This window comes from Leucoraja erinacea, chromosome 8, assembly GCF_028641065.1.
Source record: "Leucoraja erinacea ecotype New England chromosome 8, Leri_hhj_1, whole genome shotgun sequence".
In the NCBI taxonomy this organism is placed as follows: Eukaryota; Metazoa; Chordata; class Chondrichthyes; order Rajiformes; family Rajidae; genus Leucoraja; species Leucoraja erinaceus.
Window position 1 is genome coordinate 33776583 of NC_073384.1, and position 19241 is coordinate 33795823.

At 42.3% G+C, this 19241-nt stretch overlaps 1 protein-coding gene across 8 annotated transcripts in view; it reads right to left on the reverse strand.

Moving 5' to 3' along the window:
• Positions 1–19241, reverse strand: part of LOC129699535 (KH domain-containing RNA-binding protein QKI) — a 425418-nt gene that overhangs the window by 44084 nt on the left and 362093 nt on the right. For 7 of the 8 annotated variants that reach the window (XR_008723871.1, XM_055639415.1, XM_055639419.1 and 4 more), the window contains 2 exons: positions 10914–11001; positions 8027–8323 (listed from right to left, as the gene is read on the reverse strand). Coding sequence is in view for 7 of the 8 variants with exons in the window: in XM_055639415.1 (XP_055495390.1) it covers positions 8027–8323; positions 10914–11001 (385 nt within the window). In the remaining variant the exon portion in view is untranslated. The remainder of the gene's footprint in view (positions 1–8026; positions 8324–10913; positions 11002–19241) is intronic. The other variant, XM_055639416.1, reaches the window with a different exon arrangement.

The following is a 19241-nucleotide window of genomic DNA, read 5'->3' on the forward strand; positions in this document are numbered from 1 at the left end:
GGATTTTGTGTCGATTACGCGTGTACAGGGCCCAGGATTCTCAATTCCACTTGTTGTGTGCATTAAATATTGCCACTGCCGTCCTCCCAGCAGCCTTGATGAAAGCCAATTCAACGCACATTTTTCACTGCAGTAATTCTAACCCGACATATTTATGCCTCCCTCTGCAATGATCATGCATCGATCTCTACAGCATGGTGCATTCAGCTTCGAAAGGGCATTGCAAAGTGCCTTGTGCAGGTGCAACAAAAAACAGCTCATGAATAAATCTATTACTGCAGAATTATTGCAATATTTTGAAATAGTATATACATACCAATTTATCTGGTAATTTGGCAAACTGTGAACTAAGTAGTTAAACTATTTCTTTTTAGAATGGATATTATAAAACCATGTTTAGTTATCTTATAGGGGCCACATGGTATTACAATTAATCATATTCAGAGGTTAGAAGCTAATAATGAAATGGCAGTATGGGGCTATTGATCTGCTCGATGCACGGAATATAAGTACAGACCGCGGCTGGTAAGAAATAGTAAGTTCAGCACCAAACATTTTGGATATAATCAAAATAGCATGGCTAATGCAATTTCAAAAAAATGTAATTGCCAGAACATAGTCTGGAAATTAAGTTGAGTTCTGTTTTTACTGGTGTTGCAAGTGAAAATTGATTTCTCCTTCAGAGTGAAACTTGATAATTGTCATTTCTGGGTCATTTCCTGTCACTATGGAAAAGTAACCAGGCACGTTTGGATGCGAGTCACTCTTGCATGCCAAGCATAATTCCTGGAGGAAAACCTGGACCTCATTGCACCAGAAGCAATCATCAATGGGCAAGACATCTTGGTGTGCCACCGCAGGACCAGACTGGGATGGCTGCCAGGTGACAGGTAAGTCAATACTTACCAAAATCCTTCAGCTCAACTCCAGCTGCACTAATCCGCTCACCGTCCACTTAACCCCCCCTCATGACATCCATGGACCTCACGTCCACAGACCAATGTACCACTTCTCCCCTTGCACAAACCTTTTTGACATTCTGTATGCAAGACACAAACCATCCTGAAGCCCAGCCTTGAGCAGGCAGTGTGAAACTTGGAAAGGAAATAGCAGGTGATGGTTTTGCCACTTGCCTGCTTTAGTGACAGATGCTGCAGGAATAGGATGTGCTGTTGATGTAATTGAGGCAAGGAACTACACTGCATTTTGTATTGCTTGGGACTTTTGTGATGTAAGGCCAAACCGGAACAACTGTGCACAGTTTGTCTCATCCATTAAGAAAGTGTATACAGGTGCACAACCTTTTATCCGAAAGCCTTGGGACCAGACACTTGTCAGATTTCGGACATTTTCGGATTTCCGAATGGAAGATTTTTAGCGTAGATTAGGTAGGTAGTGCGGGCGGCTTGAAAAGTCTGGAGCGGCTGCCTCCTCCCCGGAGACCGGGGAATCATTGTAAATCATTGCATAAATGTTAGTCAGTTAGTTTGGAGGGATTTTATGTGGGTGGGGGGGGGGGGGGGGGGGGGGGGGGGTGAAGGAGGAAACTTTAATTCTTAGTCCCCTACCTGGGCGGGGAGCGGGCAATGCCTCACCGGGTCGCCGTGCAGTAAGCTCCGCAGCGCTGTGGCCGCCAACTCCCAGCTGAGGGCTGCGGGTGGCACCGGTTGGAGCTCCGACCCCGGCAACTCTACTCCTGGCTGCGCGGCGTTCCAAATCCAGTGCGGCCCGCGGCCGGACGCCCGCAGCCCCAGCTCCGCGATGTTGGGAGTCGGCGGCATTGCAGCGCTGGGATACCTGCGGGGAGCGGGCAATGCCTTACAGGGTCGCCGTGCCATAAGCTCCGGAGCGCTGTGGCCGCCGACACACAACATCACGGAGCTGGGACTGCGGGCGTCCGGCCGCGGGCCCGCGCTGGATTTGGAGCGCCGCGCAGCCAGGGGTAGAGTTGCCGCGGCCGGACGCCCGCAGCCCCAGCTGGGAGTTGGCGGCCACAGCGCTGCGGAGCTTACTGCACGTCGACCCGGTAAGGCATTGACCGCTCCCCGCCTCTCCGACCAGGTAGGGGACTAAGAATTAAAGTCCCCCCCCTCCCTTCACATAAAAGCCCTCCAAAATAACTGACTAACATTTAAGCAATGATTTACAGATGTTTAAGTGTCTCCCCGGTCTCCGGGGAGGAGGCAGCCGCTACATTAATACAGACCTGGGTTGACCGTGGGTCGTTTCGGGTCAAGTTTGGCGCCAAACGCGAGCTTTGGTGTGCAGACGACATCCTGGTAAAAATGGCTGGTTTTCCGAGTTTTTCCGTTTCCGGAACTCCGGATAAAAGGTTGTGCACCTGTAGTAGCATTGTAGTAGTAGTAGTAGCATTGTAGTAGTACAAAAGAAATTCACCAAGCTAATTTCTGGCATAAGAAGACTATCCTATCAAAACAGACTGGACAGGTTGGGTCTGTATTATTTGGAGGTTCGAATCTTATTGAAACATGAAAGTCCTCAAGGGCTTAGATATTGACAGGTTACATGTTGAGATGTTTTCATCAGTGGGAGGGTGTCAAATGAAGGGATGTCGTTTCAAGATAAGAAGCTGGTCATTTAAAACTTAGGTGCGGAATTTTTTTGTTTGAATTTCTAGATTTCACTACCCCAGACAGAGTACCCCAGAGTAGCTCACTGGAAGCGTTTTAAGCTCATTAGAAGCATTTCAAATGGAGGTGGATATATTTCTGAAAGACTAGGAGATTGAGGGCCATGGAAATCTGGCACAGAGGAGGAGTTGTGGCCTGGGGAGATAAGCCATGATCCTGTTGGCTGTTAGGGCAGAGTGAGGGGCCAAATGACTTACTGCTGCTCCTATTTTCTTGTTGTCACTCTTGTGATTATTTTCAGCCTATATTTGAATGTTCACAGATTTACTTAGGTTTAGGTTACTTCTTTTGCTGAGGAGTTGTGAATAGAACTGAACATTATGCGACCTTCAGCTAAAATTCCTACGTCTCATCCTGTGCAGGAAGACAATGGATGGAAAGATGACTAGGTCTCCTGAGGAACACCTGAAGTAATAATCAGAAGCTGAATAATTGGCCTCCAATATCCACAACTATCTTTCTTTGTGTGAGGTACCACCCAATCTCAGGAATGTTTTTCCTTTGACACCTACTGAGATGAGCTTTACACACTCGGTCAAATGCTGCCTTGGTGTCAATGGCAGTCACTCACACCTCACCTAGTTCTTACGTTCATAAGTCATAGGAGCAGAATTAAGAGATTTGGCCCATTGAGTCGTCTCCGACTCATGGCTGATCTAGCTTTCTCTCTCAACGCCATTCTCCCGCCTTTTCCCTGTAACCTTTGACACTCTTACTAATCAAGAACATATCAATCCCTGCTTTAAAAAATACCCAAAGACTTGTCCTCCATGGTCGTCTGTAGCAATGAATTCTACAGATTCACCATCTTCTGGTGAAATATATTTCTGTTCATCTCCTAAAGGAACATCCATTTATTCTGAGGCTGTGCCCTCTGGTCCTAGACTCTCCCACTAGTGGAAACATCCTCTCTATATCCACTCTGTCCAGGTTTTTCATTATATGGTAACTTTCTATGAGATCCCCACTTATCCGTCTACACTGCAGTGAGTAAAAGCCCAGAGCCATCAAACTCACATCATTCGTTAACCCAATCATCCCTGGGATCATTCTCATAAACCTGTTCTGGACCCTCTCCAATGCCAGCACACCCTCCTCAGATATGGGGCCCAAATGGAGGGGGTGACCTCCAGGAAATGTGGGGCTGACCGTTAGAATATAGCTTTTGGGTCCAGGTTTGGACCAAAGTCATGAACAGGTGAGGTGCAGAACTTGGCAAAACTCAAAGTGGCCGTCAATGCTTAGGTGCTTCTTGACAACATTGTCGATGACAGCTTCCATCACTTGCCGATCATTGAGAGGAGGCTGATTAGAAAGATTGGATTTGTCTTGTCCTTGGTGAACAGGCACATGGTGCTGGAGTAACTCAGTGGGTCAGGCAGCATCTCTAGAGAACATGGGTAGGTGAAATTTTGGTTTGGGACCCTTCTTTGGGACAATCTGAATCTGAATCTGAATCTTCTTTGTTCTCTCTAGACAATCCATTTTGTTCAGTCATGACAACATTGTGATTGAATTGAAAATAGAGTAGCGGCTAGTTTTTGAAGTACAGATCTTCATAACTACAACTGGGATGTTGCCTGGACCCATGCTCTCCGATATTTCCTGATATCACTTGGAGTGAATCATATTGGCCAGATACTGGCTTCTGTAATGTTGGGATTCTTCAGAGATTACCAAGAGGGAACCTATTCCACACTCCTGTCTGGACATGGTTGTGAATGCTTCAGGCTTGACCTACATGGTAGGCTGCTCCGTTGTTGAGGTTGAGTACTGAGGGAGGATGGGTAGATAGATGATGGTCAGGAAATTTCCTTGTCCAAATTTACCCTGACACCATAAGACTTTATGGGATATGGTTTGATCATGGACCATTGTTGAGGATGACAAGAGTTACTCTCACGATCTAACAACTGTGCCTCCGCCTATGGTGGGTCCTTGTGGGACTGGATGTACTTGAGGATTTGTGGTATGTACTCTCCCAGGTACTATCACAACATTTAAAAAACATTTGGATAGGTACATGTATAGGATAGGCTTAGAGAGATGAGCCAAGCACAGGCAGGTGGTACTACTGTAGATGGGACATGTTCGTCGGCGTGGACAAGTTGGGTTGAAGAGCCTGTTTCCACGCTATATGACTCTATGGTTTGACGTGCCACCATGCCAAGCTGCTGTGCAATAAGTCTGTGGAACCGGTCTCCCAATTTAAACATTAGCTCTCATACAATTTAGACACCAGGCCCCATATGTTTGCGAGTAACACTTTGCAAGGTCGACTGGTCTGGGGGTCACTGCCATGTCAGAATTTGGTGCTGAGGTCAATGCCAAGTGATATGTCTGGTTTATTTATCTCTGTGTTTGAATGTAACAGTAATGGGGCAATGAAGTGGCTTGCTGGACAATTCAAAGAACAGTTAAAGGTCAATCTCATAGAACAGAGATCAGCGCAGCACAGGAACAGGCTCTTCGGCCCACAATGCCTGTGATGCCAGGTTAAACTAATCCCCCCTACCTGCACGTGATCCGTATCCCTCCATTCGCTGCATATTCATGTAAAAGCCTCTTAAACACTGCTATTTGTATCTGCCTCGGCCACTAATCCTGGCAGCGTGTTCCAGGCACCCATCACCCTCTGTGAAAAAACCTTGCTCCACACATCACCCTTAAAATTTGTTCAAGAGGAGGACCTGGAGTTACATACCAGGTCAGGATGGCATCTGCTCTGTGAAGGACTTTAGTGAACCTAATGGGTTAACGATCCTGTACCTCTCTCAGGTTGCCTTCAGCTTCCTACGCTCCAGAGATAACAATCCAACGAGGTAGTCAAGAGTCAATCGTATTGATGTGCATCTAGAGTACTCAATGGTTTAGATGGTTGATTTCCTTCATTACAGGACATTAACGAATCAGATGCTTAATGATAAGTCTAGTAGTTTCATGATCACAGTTACTGGAATTGGCTTACTTTTTCTCAGTTATTTAATAAATAAATTTAAATTCAAGTTGCTTTGATGAGATATTGTCTCTGGTTCATTAGTGCAGATCTCTGGGTAAACTTAACTGACTATGCTACTACCCTCTGTATAAAGTAAAGACAGAATACAAAATAGCCAAGCCTCAGATATAAGTATTAAATAAATGGCTATAAATTTCTCAGATCAATGTCCATCCTAACCATTCATAAAGTTAATCATTCATAGGATCGGGTCAGTTTTTATAATTTTCTTTGGGGTCCTTATGCACATCTTGCATTTATATGGATTGAAAGCTGGTATAATAACTGTAACTAGCAGCACGAATGTTATCAACATCAGACAAAGTTATCAATTTGTCCAATTCTATGCAGCAGATCCATTTGCCAATATTCCTGTAAAAAGCCCTTTGGCTTTATCCTGCAGCAGAATTGGTCTTGCGTGAATGCCTCTTTACAGAAGATAAGGTATTATGTCAACTCTGTCATGTTAGACAGGCGATGCCTTTCTTTGACAATGCTAAGGGAAGACCTGACAGTCAATGGATGTGTTTTTCTAATACTGTGAGAAAAAGATTACATCAGAAATTTAAATTGCACCCTTTGTATTTTTTGGTTAGCTATTAACAAAGAAATGTTAGATATATCATTATGTGGATTGAACCTCAGTAACAACACATTTCAAGTTTCATTACAGTGCAGTCGCAAAAGCCTTAAGAACAAGAGTTGGCTCTTCAGACCCATCAGGCTTGTTCACCATTGAATTAGATTATGGCTGATTGTATTTCAACCACATCCCACATTTGTAACCCGTAGCTTTGCTGAATAAAAACAAAACTGATAATCATCCTTTCAAAATTTCAATTGATCTAGTGAACAGTGTTGGGGGATAAAGTTACTGATTTTGATAGTAATCGTACCTGATTGGCTTTACTCTGATTTTCAGATTATGTCCTTTGTTTTGAACTTTGTTTTTTACCAGAAAAGGGAAGTTTCATAAAAGTAACCCATTTCGCCCCTTGAGTCTGATCCAACATTCATTAACATCATGGCTGATCCAGAATTCTAAAGTGAACACAATTGAACCTCTGATGCTGAGAATTCTAAAGATTCACCGTCCTCTGAGTGAACAAAGCAGTTCCACACAGCTGACCCTTATTCTCAACATGTGTTCACTGGCCCTAGATTCCTCATTCAGGGAACACAACTACTGTACATCAAATAGAATAGCGCAGGAATAGGCCCTTCAGCCCACAATGGCCATGCTAAAAATGATACCAAGTTAAACATCTCCTCGGCCTGGACTTGATTCATATCCCTCCATTTTCTGCATGTGTTTATCTAAAATCCTCAACTGCCACTATCGTACTTGCCTTCACCACCACCCCTGGCAGCGTTTTCAGCCACCCATCACTCTCTTGTCCCATACAATTTTAAACTTTGCCTCTTTCACCTTACAGATATGCAATCTAATATTTGATATTTCCATCCTGGGAAAAAGGTTCTGATTGTTTACCCTACCTATGCCAAGTTATATAAGTTTATATTTCCTGCCCGTAAACTATCTTAACCTTTATTAAAATCAATTTACTGATTCTCTTTTGCTAATTTTTCTCACAATTCTCAGACCTACTGAGATATCTGGCAACTTTGTATGTCTGGAAACACAAGGAAATGAAAATACTGGAATTTTGGGCAAAACACAAAGTGCTGGAGGAACTCATCGTCAGGCAGCATCTTTGAAAGGCCGTCAAAAGGTAACTTTTTTCTTACACTATTCAGAATAACTAACTAAAGACATGAAGACCTTTAGGATGAAACCAGCTGGGGAGACAAGATGATGGGACTGTAACATCGTCATGATTAAGAGCATGCTAGGGGTGGCTTTGCCCGTATTTGTGTGTGTATATGACACCTCTGATCTGTTTTATTTAACTTAAACACATTATGAAATTGTAGACACAAGGAACTGCAGATGCCGTTTACAAAGAAAAGACACAATGTGCTAGAGTATCTTAGCGCGTCAGGCAGCATCTCTGGAGAACATGGAAAGGTGACATTTCAGGTCGGGACACTTCTTCAGACTGAATTGAGTTCAAGTTTGAAGAAGGGTCCCGACCCGAAATGTCACCTATCCATGTTCTCCAGAAATGCTGCCTGATACATTGAGTTACTCCAGTGCTTTGTATCTATTTTTATGACATTGTAAACCATGTAATGAAGTACACTTTACAGTCCTTGCTAACAATTGTCATTTCTAAAGGTTAACTCAATTGGGCTTGAATATTACAATCACTTAAAAGTCTCAAGCTTCAGTAAAATGAAATGAGCCTTAACTCGATCAAACGGGCTAGGATGTTAAACATGTTGTGAACCAGTCACACTTGAAAAGGCTCCTTACCTAAAATTCCACTCGGCTCAATGGGATACTCCAGGATGGAAGTAGCTGGTGCCAGTGTGTACGGGTAGTCGTAAGGAGTATAGATTAGACCGGCTTCAGGTGCGGGAGGCACTAATGCATTTGGATGTGGGGATCCATTAGGCATGACTGTTGCTGTCTGAATTTGCCTAATTAGAGGCATGATAGTTGGACCAGCTGGCGTGGGGGCTCGCAAAGCAGCTGGTGGAAGAACTGACGTGGGCCCTGTAATGATCCGTGGAGCTTGGGCTGTCGCTGCAAGAGAAAAGGCAAGGGCAGCTATTGTAAGCGAAGAAAATACACAGAGGTGGTGTGGAGAGAATAGTGTGTGTGAGAAAGAAGAAAATGAGAAACAGAGGAAGCAAAAAAAGCAGGAGGAATGAAAGAAAAATTAAGTAATCATTAGTACGAGCAGTGGTAATTTGCAATGCTAAAGCACACTTCTAAGTTAAACAACACAAACACACTTCTAAAAGAACTCAAATCACATTAAATACACAAACTGAACTTCATAAATAGCCGGTTTTAAATTAAAGTATAAAATGACTAATATATTTGTTCTTCTGCATAAAACGTTTGAAAAAGCCCAGCATTTATTACATTTTATCCAAGTAAACATTTAACATTCGAGATTCCCTTAACAGTACATTATATGCTGCCCCTCTAACCAACCCCATATATATGCCTCAACGTGAAAACATCCTGGACAACATTTCTCTCTTGAACAGCTAGAAAAGTTGATATGTTCATTTAGATAATTGCTATATTCCAAAAGTACATCACTGTAAAACACTTAGGGAAATCATGACATGGAGATGGGTATATAAATACAAAGGTACACAAAAATGCTGGAGAAACTCAGCGGGTGCAGCAGCATCTATGGAGCGAAGGAAATAGGCAATGTTTCGGGCCGAAACCTTGCCTATTTCCTTCGCTCCATAGATGCTCCTGCACCCGCTGAGTTTCTCCAGCATTTTTGTGTACCTTCGATTTTCCAGCATCTGCCGTTCCTTCTTAAACACTATATAAATACAAATTTCTCCATTATTTGGGAATGCATATTGGAGACATTTCTTGCCCATGTTGAGCCTACCATGTAAGTCATTATCCAATAGATTTTATAGTTCACATTCCAATGTGTATTTTCTGCATTGTAGCAGTGGGAATATTGCTGATTTAAGTGGATAGTGGGATACATTTTGATTTCACCTGGGAATTGTTATCACAGTCACAGTGAATGTTGCCATTCAATTCTATGCTATAAAACATCCATGCTTTTCAAACACATGATTGGAAATGCTTGGTAATGTGACCAGTTTTTTAAAAACCCTCTTTCTGAGTAAGCTAGCCAGATTTACAGCTATCTTCAAAATGCCAAAAATCTAAACATTGATGTTAAATTAAAAGAGGATATTTTAATATCAACGGTGGCTGGAAAAGAAATGAATGGACATGATTGATTTTTAGCACCCTCTTTTTAAGTCGCAGCAAGTTGCTGGATGTTTGGTATACTCGCATTTCTGCAGTTTACACAAATTCCTATATTTAGCTCAATTTTTTTGTTTGAGATAGAGAGATCAAGGAAAATTAAAAGTATGCTTATCTAGTGCTCTTAAAAGCTTACTAATGACAGTTTACAAAAATGTACACCATTTGGAAATTATGTCTAAGGATGGGGAAAAAATCTAAAGAACTGTATTTGCATTCCAGAGAGAAATTTTGATTTGTATTAAAAATATCTTGGTAATTATAAGTCAGTAAGTTAGTCAAGAAGCTCAGACAGTGTACATGTATATTTTGAAGCTCTTGAAGCAGAGCTTTGTCAGAACAGACTTAATTTGACACCTGTATTCCCAATCTGGAATGGGGACAACGACATTTATAGAAAAGTGAATATTTAGAAATATAATCATATGACATTAAGAAGTGTCAAAAATGCAATACAACATCTAATGAGCCCCAAAAAATAAGTTCAATGGTATGTAATCATAACCATTTATTTATAATGTATTATAATATATCTGTGAATATATAGTTCTGAAGTTTGGCTCTTTTGTGAGCTTGTGCCAGTCTTTGAATTGGTGATATTAATGTACACGAATTCTGAATATTTAATGCTACCTAAATCAAAGTTCTAATGATGTCAGAGTGACAATTAGGATCTCCCATTGATTATCAAAGAATATATTTGCTCAGTAAATATTTATGTAACATATTTAAGTCTGATCCTCCAACAGCCAGGCCAAAACCAACAAGGGTGTGTCCTGCATAAAACAACAGATTCCCATCAGAAGGTTAAGAAAAATGTTGTTTAAAATGAGCAAATATAAAATTATATTTTAGTGATGGCCCAGCACGAAGCACCAAATCCATACGTAGACAGAGACTGCAAGATGTTCTCTGTTACATCATGCGGTCCATAGGAAAAATGCAATAATCTCTGCTCATTCGTTTCTCAAGTGCATGATGCTCCATCAAACTGTCAGGCAGCAACTATGCATTTCTCACTGTCAGTAGCCAGCTATTCCTCGGTATTCAACCTGCCAGTTACTTACTTATTTCAAGAACAAATGATTTATTGTGGACTGGGCATTCACAACTTCATTTTGTGTCATGACTTCAGCTATTCTGTGGCCATTCCCGAGGAGTTTAACATCTTGCATTCAATCTGTGAAGATTATTTCAACTCAGGAAAAATGTTCCGTGGTTTACACTGGTGGGATTTAGCTTCTAGATGACAGAAGCTTTTACAAAAGATTTAAATGTCACCAAATGCCCCTTCCCCCAGGTGCTCAGTATAAAACAATTGCCTAAAAGAGGAACATGTATACAAGGTGCAATGCGTATACTAGGCTCTAGAGGTCCTTACGTGATTTGATGTTGGCATCTCTATAAGTGCCGTTCAGTATCGCTAATTCCATCAGTTGCATCTTCTTAAGGTTATCCTCTCCCTCTGCCTGAAAACATAATTAAAAAAGGTCTCAACAGTTATACCCAGTGATGGCCATACTGGCATTTTAAAGGCTTTGAGAACTGCAAATTTTAGCTTTCTGAGCCCCTTACGAATGACATATATTCGATCGTAATAGTCATAGCATTTTTGTTTTAAGCCCTTGTGGTAAAATTCTAACTATGATCCAGTTTTCCCTTTTCTGGAAGTAATGCAAGCCAAGGATCTGTCTGCCTTCAGTTAGACTTTAAAAAATCCCATGGCAAACATTAAGAGTAGTGGAGTATTCCTTGGTGTGTTGACAACATTTACTATTAATCAACATTTTACTATTGCCAACAAATCACTTCATCGCTTTAGTCATAGAAATAATGTAATCATTGCCTGCAGTGCTAAATCTCTGCCACATTTCCCCAAATATAGCTGAACAAAAGAAATGCAATCCTACCCATCTTTATTTTATGTTCAAGCTCATGAAAATAGATTAGTAGTATTGAAACAATTGGTGTCATAATGAGTTACATCAGTGAGCAGTCGAGCACAGTTCCAGGACTGATGTTCCCAGATCACGTGAGCAATTTCAGTTCAAGTTATGGTTGCTGCACTGCAATTGTCCTCAGAGTTGGGGTGATGATATGGGGAACATAGCCCTGCCTTCATGTCACTGTTCAGTACTTACCAAGGCCATCCTGGAAATGCAAGCATGTGAGTTTTAGCAAGGTAAAATGTTGTGATAAACTCAGTGGAAGACATTCTTCAAACAACGAGATAACTAAAAAGCCCTTCAGGAGAAGATGCTGAGGACTTTCACTGCTCACAAAACCGCATCTGAGATAGGAGTAAGTGGCCCAAATCCGGCCAACAGATTGTCAGCGCATTAGTCAGCAAGCAGCCATTCAGGAATTTCAGGTATGCATGTAGAACTGCATAATTCTGAACTGAAATAGTCAGCTACTTGTACATCTGAATGTCTGCTCTCCCTCGACAATGGCAACGTTTGTAGTGGTGCTGAAGAGGATTGAAATGCAATTCACAGCAGGTTCTTTCAAACCAGGAAGAACTACACATTTGAATGGATTGTTGAACTGATCCCAGGGATGATTGGATTAAAATTTGACGGGTGTTTGATGGCACTGGGCCTGTACTCGCTAGAGTATGGAAAGATCAGGGAAACTTACCGAACAGTGAAAGGCCTGGATAGAGTGGATGTGGAGAGGATGTTTCCACTCGTGGGAGAGTAGGACCAGAGACCATAGCCACAAAATGAAAGGGAAGTACCTTTAGAAAGTAGATGAGGCGGAATTTCTTTAGCCACAGGGTGGTGAATCTGTGGAATTCATTGCCGCAGAAGGCTATGGAGGCCAAGTCAGTGGATATTTTTAAGGTGAAGTTTGATAGGCTCTTGATTAGTAAGGGTGGCAAGGGTTATGGGGAGAATGCGGTTGAGGGGGAAAGATAGATCATACATGATAGAATAACAGAGTGGACTTGATGGGCCAAAAGGCCTAATTCTGCTCCTACAACTTATGAAGGAAGATATGGAGATAAGGAGAAAGATCTGTAGAAAGGTCCTGATCTGAAAAGTAATCTATCCGTTCCCTCCAGAGATACTGCCTGACCCGCTGAGATACGATCCTGATTATGGGTGTGTCTGTACGGAATTTTTACATTCTCCCCGTGACCTGCGTGGGTTTTCTCCGGGAGCTCAGGTTTCCTTCCAAACTCCAAAGACGACTAGGTTTGTAGGTTAATTAGCTTGGTAAAATTGTAAATTGTCCTTTGTGTGTGTTAGTGTGCGGAGATCGCTGGTCGGCGCTGTATCTCTAAACTAATCACACATTAAGATACTCCAGCACTGTGTTTGTTGAGGAAGGTAAATGCTTGCCTTATTTTACATTCTTTCAGTCTTTTTAATTATTTATGTTTTAAAGTGTGTGAATTAATCTTTTTTTCTACTTTATTATATTTAACTATATTTGAATCAGGTACTGATGGCTACTTTGTGCTCCGAGCCTGCACTGTCTTGCTAGTCTCCAGTTTGGAGACATAACATGAAAACAGGCCCTCTAGCCCACTGAGTCCACACTGACCATCAATCACCCTTTCACGCTAGTTCGATTTTACCCCACTTCCTCAACCATTCCCTAAACACTTGGCGCAATTTACAGAGGTCAATTAACCCACAAACCTGTACAAATCTTTGGGAGGAAACCGGAGCACCCAGCCAAAACCTATGTGGTCACAGAGAGAAAGTGCAAACTCCACATAGAGAGCACCCAAGCTCATGATTGAACCCAGGTCTCTGGCACTGTGAGGTGGCAGCTCTACTGTGCCGCCCTTATCCTTCCTGTTGTGTTTAAGAAATCAGCCTACCCGGCCCTCTCCATCCAGAAGGGTGGGTGAGTGGGAACTCTAGACAGTGAGTCCAAAGAGAGGGTGAGGTCCAGAATAAACAAACACAAAGCCTTCAGCAAAGGAATTGAAGGCAGGCACAGGTCAAGAAAATTAGTGTGGGAAATGCAAAGTATTTTCAGAAAATTAATTGATATCAATTAACTAATTGGGCAGCACAGTGGCACAGTGGTAGAGTTGCTACCTTACAGCACCAGAGACCTGGGCACAATTCTGATTATGGGTGTGTCTGTTCGGAATTTTTACATTCTCCCCGTGACCTGCGTGGGTTTTCTCTGGGAGCTCAGGTTTCCTTCCAAACTCCAAAGACGACCAGGGTTGTAGGTTAATTAGCTTGGTAAAATTGTAAATTGTCCTTTGTGTGTGTTAGTGTGCGGCGCTGTATCTCTAAACTAATCACACATTAAGATCTGAAGATTCATTTGAATTTTTAATGTTCCCTAAACCTATAAAATGAAACTATCTGGAGACACAAGAAACTGCAGACATAGAAACATAGAAAATAGGTGATGGAGGAGGTGATTTGGCCCTTCGAGCCTGCACCGCCATTCATTGTGATCATGGCTGATCATCCACAATCAGTAACCCGTGCCTGCCTTCTCCCCCTATCCCTTGATTCTGCTAGCCCCTAGAGCTCTATCTAACTCTCTTTTAAATTCATCCAGTGAATTGGCCTCTACTGCCTTCTGTGGCAGAGAATTCCACAAATTCAGAACTCTGGATGAAAACGTTTTTTCTCATCTCAGTTTTAAATGGCCTCTCCTTTTTTCTTAGACTGTGGACCCTGGTTCTGGACTCCCCCAACATGGGGAAAATTCTTCCCGCATCTAGCTTTTATAATTTTATGTGTTTCTCTAAGATCCCCTCTCATCCTAAATTCCAGTGAATACAAGCCCAGTCTTTCCAATCTTCCCTCATATGGCAGTACTTTTTCTTGCATATGGCGTGCACAGCCTAAAGTTGTGGGACAACTTGTTCTATTTGATCTTATTTGATTGTGCACGCCAGGTTAATTGCATTCGTTGAAACAGGGCGAACCACGTGAAGGTTGCAATCTGGCAGTCCTGTTATCCTGGGGATTAACCTCGTGAACCTTCGCTGCAATGTCTCAATAGCAAGGATATCCTTCCTCAAATTAGGAGACCAAAACTGCACATAATACTCCAGATGTGGTCTCACCAGGGCCCTGTACAACTGCAGAAGGACCTCTTTACTCCTATACTCAAATCCCCTCGTTATGAAGGCCATTAGTTTTCTTCACTGCCCGCTACACCTGCATGTTTACCTTCAGTGACTACAAGGACACCCAGGTCTCGTTGCACTTCCCTTTTTCCTAATCTGACACCATTGAGATAATAATCTGCCTCCTTGTTCTTGCTGCCAAAGTGGATATCATCACATTTATCTACATTATACTGCATCTGCCATGCATCTGCCCACACACTCAACCTGTCCAAGTCACCCTGCAACCTCTTAGCATCCTCTTTGCAGTTCACACTGCCACCCAGCTTTGTATCATCTTCAGATTTGCTAGTGTTACTTTTAATCCCATCATCTAAATCATTGATATATATTGTGAATAGTTGCGGCCCCAGCATCGAGCCTTGCGGCACTCCACTTGCCACTGCCTGCCATTCTGACAGGGACCCGTTTATTCCTACTCTTTGTTTCCTATCTGCCAACCAATTATCTATCCATGTCAATACCCTACCCCTAATACCATGTGCTCTAATTTTGCCCGCTAATCTCCTGTGGGGCCTTATGAAAGGCTTTCTGAAAGTCCAGATACATGACATCCTCTGGCTCTCCTTCATCCATTTTGCTTGTCACATCCTCAAAACATTCCAGAAGATTAGTCAGCAGGATTTCTCCTTCATAAATCCATGCTGACTTGGACCAATCCTTATACTGCAATCCAAATGCGCCGTTATTACTTCTTTAATGATTTACTCCAGCATTTTCCCCTCCACTGGTCAGGCTAACTGGTCTATAATTCCCCGTTTACTCTCTCGCTCCTTTCTTGAAAAGTGGGATAACATTAGCCACCCTCACAGGAACTATAGCTATACAGGAACTGATCCTATAGAACATTGGAAAATGATGACCAGTGTGTCCACGATTTCGAGAGCCACCTCCTTGAATACCCTGGGATGCAGCCCATCAGGACCTGGGGCCCAGTCTACGCAATACTATTGTCGCCTAATGCAAATTTATTTCAGTTCCTCTGTCTCCCTAGATCGTCTGAACTCTAGTACATTTGGGAGATTGTTTGTGTTTTCCTTAGTGCAGACAGAACCACAGTACCTGTTCAACTCTTCTGCCATTTCCTTGTTCCCCATAATAATTTAACCTGTTTCTGCCTTTAAGAAACCTACATTTGTCTTTACTAATCTTTTTCTCTTAACATACCTAAAGAATTTACTATCCTTTATATTCCTGGCCCTCGTACTTCATCTTTTCACCCCGTATTGCCCTTTTTGTTACCTTCTGTTGTCCTTTGAACATAGATACATAGAAAATAGGTGCAGGAGTAGGCCATTCGGCCCTTTGAGCCTGCACCGCCATTCAATATGATCATGGCTGATCATCTAACTCAGTATCCTGTACCTGCCTTCTCACCATACCCCATGTTCCCTTTAGCCACAAGGGCCACATCTAACTCCCTCTTAAATATAGCCAATGAACTGGCCTCAACTACATTCTGTGGCAGAGAATTCCAGAGATTCATCACCACTCTCTGTGTAAAAAATGTTTTTCTCATCTGTCCTAAAAGATTTCCCCTATATCCTTAAACTGTGATCCCTTGTTCTGGACTTCCCCAACATCGGGAACAATCTTCCTGCACCTAGCCTGTCCAACCCCTTAAGAATTTTGTAAGTTTCTATAAGATCCCCCCTCAATCTTCTAAATTCTAGGGAGTACAAGCTGAGTCTATCCAGTCTTTCTTCATATGAATGTCCTGACATCCCAGGAATCCCAGGAACATTTCCCAATCCTCTAGCTTCCTGCTACTCTTTGCTATGTTATACACCTTTTCTTTTAGTTTTATTCCATCCCTACCTTCCATTGTCATCCACGGTTGCTTCTTACTCCCCTTAAAATCTTTCTTCCTCTTTGGAATGAAATGATCCTGCATCTTCTGGATTATGCCCAGAAATTCCTGCAATTACTGTTCCACCATCATTCCTGCTAGGATCCTTTTCCAGTCGACCTTGGCCAGCTCCTCTCTCATGCCTTCATAGTCCCCAACTGCAGCACTGGCACTTCTGATTTAAGACTTGAGCAAAACACACAGCATTGGAGGAATTCAGCAGACCAGGCAGCACCTGTGCAGCAAATGGATAGGTGATGTTTCAGGTGTAGTCCTTTCTTCAGTTTATTTTCAGTTTTAAATTAAACTACCTGATGCTCTCGTGAGTTATTCAGTGGCCAAGAACAAGTTAAAAGATTCATGTTCCAGCAGAACAGTGGTATCTTTTGTACAAACCTGGGCACTATATCCACCTTCCCAAAGGATATAACTACTGAGCAACTAGCAACCAAAAGTGATCATCCAACTTTCCAGTGAAAGAACCTTTAAGTAAGAAGAACGCAACAACTAGAGTAAATCATCTGCTGTTGGCCTGTCAGTGGAATGAGGCAGTGCATTGTACTTGTATTGAAGGTAAAGCAGTCTGCTGAAAGGATCTATGAGATGCTCGGTTCTCCACCAAGCGAGGCTGATTAGCATGGCCACCTTCCAGGAGCAGGAAATGCACAAAGTGATGAGACAATTTTCATTTTCAGTTTGGGTTTCAACATTTCCACAGTGACTACAGCTCAGAAGTAAGTCTGGTGTTTGCGCACACCCTAATGTTGCAATGGGAGGCAAAAGAAGGATTTATTTTAACAGCAGAGGTTCAGAACAGAACAAGATCAGGTTGTTTTTTTCAACTTTATGCAATTTGCCTGTAGTCTGCGAGATGCCCTTCTCACAACTGAAATCTGCAAAGTCTGCAGCTTACAGTATTTTCTCTGAGCTCAGTCATGTTGGCAGTGCTTGTGTCAGCTTCCTTGGTGCTCAGTCAGTGAAAACATTGCACACAGCCACATTTTCCGATTTGAACCAGTGGGTTTTGTGTTTGATATCTGCTGTAATATGATTGTAATGTTACCACAGGGTCTATGGTACAGGCTAGGGGAGTAGAGATCCCTGGGGCAAGTGTGAGGTCAGCTCAGTTGAGACTAGATCTGGGTCAAACAGCAACCAGATGCTCATCCATTGGAAAGGCGGTTGGGTGGAGCGACCTAAGGGATACCCTAATTACAGAGCTATGTTCCAGTACGGGAAGCATAAAAGAAGCAAAGGAAAATATTGAAAAATAGAATTGTTTCAAAACACATATACAGGAAAGGCAGAGAGATTGATTTTACCTTGGGAATTCAGGGAAGATTTGGTTAGTTCTGGTAACACAAGCTGCCAGACTAATTGTCACATTACAAATTCTTGGATTTTCTCATTGAAAACTGAAAGGGTAAAATAATATATTTATCTTAGGCATTTTTCTTAGGCTGAAACATGACTGAACTGAAGGTTTTGGCATCATCCAACACCCTTAAGCCTAAAGTGTTATTAGTTGGCTCTCTTCACACACTGTGCTATAATCAGTGGTTTCACTCTATTTTGACTATATTTATGGAATTAATTTTAATAACTGGAAGAAATTCCAAATATTTACTAAAAATGATTGTGCTATGATTGAATACGGAGGAATAGTTCAGACTGGAAGGTTCGTTTGAAAGGACAGATTTAAAGGAATGATAAAACAATTCAGAGGGGTGGCACTGTGGTGGAGCTGCTGCCTCACAGCTCCAGTGACAGGATCAATTCTGACCTCTGAAGAACAAGAACCAAGAACCTCTGGTGCTGTTTGCATGGAGTTGCACACTCTTCCTGTGGGTTTCCTCCATGTTCTCTGGTTCCCCTTACATCCCAAAATATGCAGGTTGGTAAGTTACTTTGACTATTGCAAGTTGCCCTCATGTGTAGACGAGTGCTAAAATCTGGGGGGAGTTGTGGGGAGCAAAAATTGATTAGGGAGGATTTGTGTAAAAACGAGTGTTTGACTGTTCCCGCGGACCTGATAGGCTGAAGAGCCTGTTTCAGTGCCTTCTCTCTCTATGAGTCTATGATAAGAGGAGACTTTTCACGGTTAATTAAGATGATCTGCACACAACTCCATCCAAAATTATATCCAGGCTTTGTTCTGGTCCCTGAATCTTCCAACACAGCTTCAGATTTGAATACCTTATCTTTCTTTGCACAGCTAATAGAGCCACTGCCTCACAGCACCAGTGTTGGTTGCAATGAAGTGCAGGTATTATATAGTTACCTGGCTGCTGTAAATTGCCCCCAAGTGCATAGGGAGTGGATGAGAAAGTAGAATAACATAGAACAAATGTGAGCGGGTGATCGATGGTTGGCGTGGACTCTGTGGGCCAAATTGTTTGTTTCCATTCTGTATCTCTAAACTTTATAAATTCCACTTGTGTAAAGGAACATATGCTGTGGTACATCACACAATTAATGGAAAGGCCGCAGAGGGAACTGATAAGCAGAAGGATCTTAGTGTACAAGTTCCTGAAGTTGGCAGCACAGGGAGGTATGATTTGATGGGGCATAGTAAATAAGGGGATGGAGGTTAGGGAGCTACTTTATTAAATAGTTATTGCGCAACAGCTAGAATACTGCGCAAAGTCCAGATCACCACTTTAGAGGAAGGATGTGATTGCACTGGATAGGATGCAGAGAGGATTCTCCAGGATGTTGCCTGGGGTGGAGTGTTTCATTTAAAA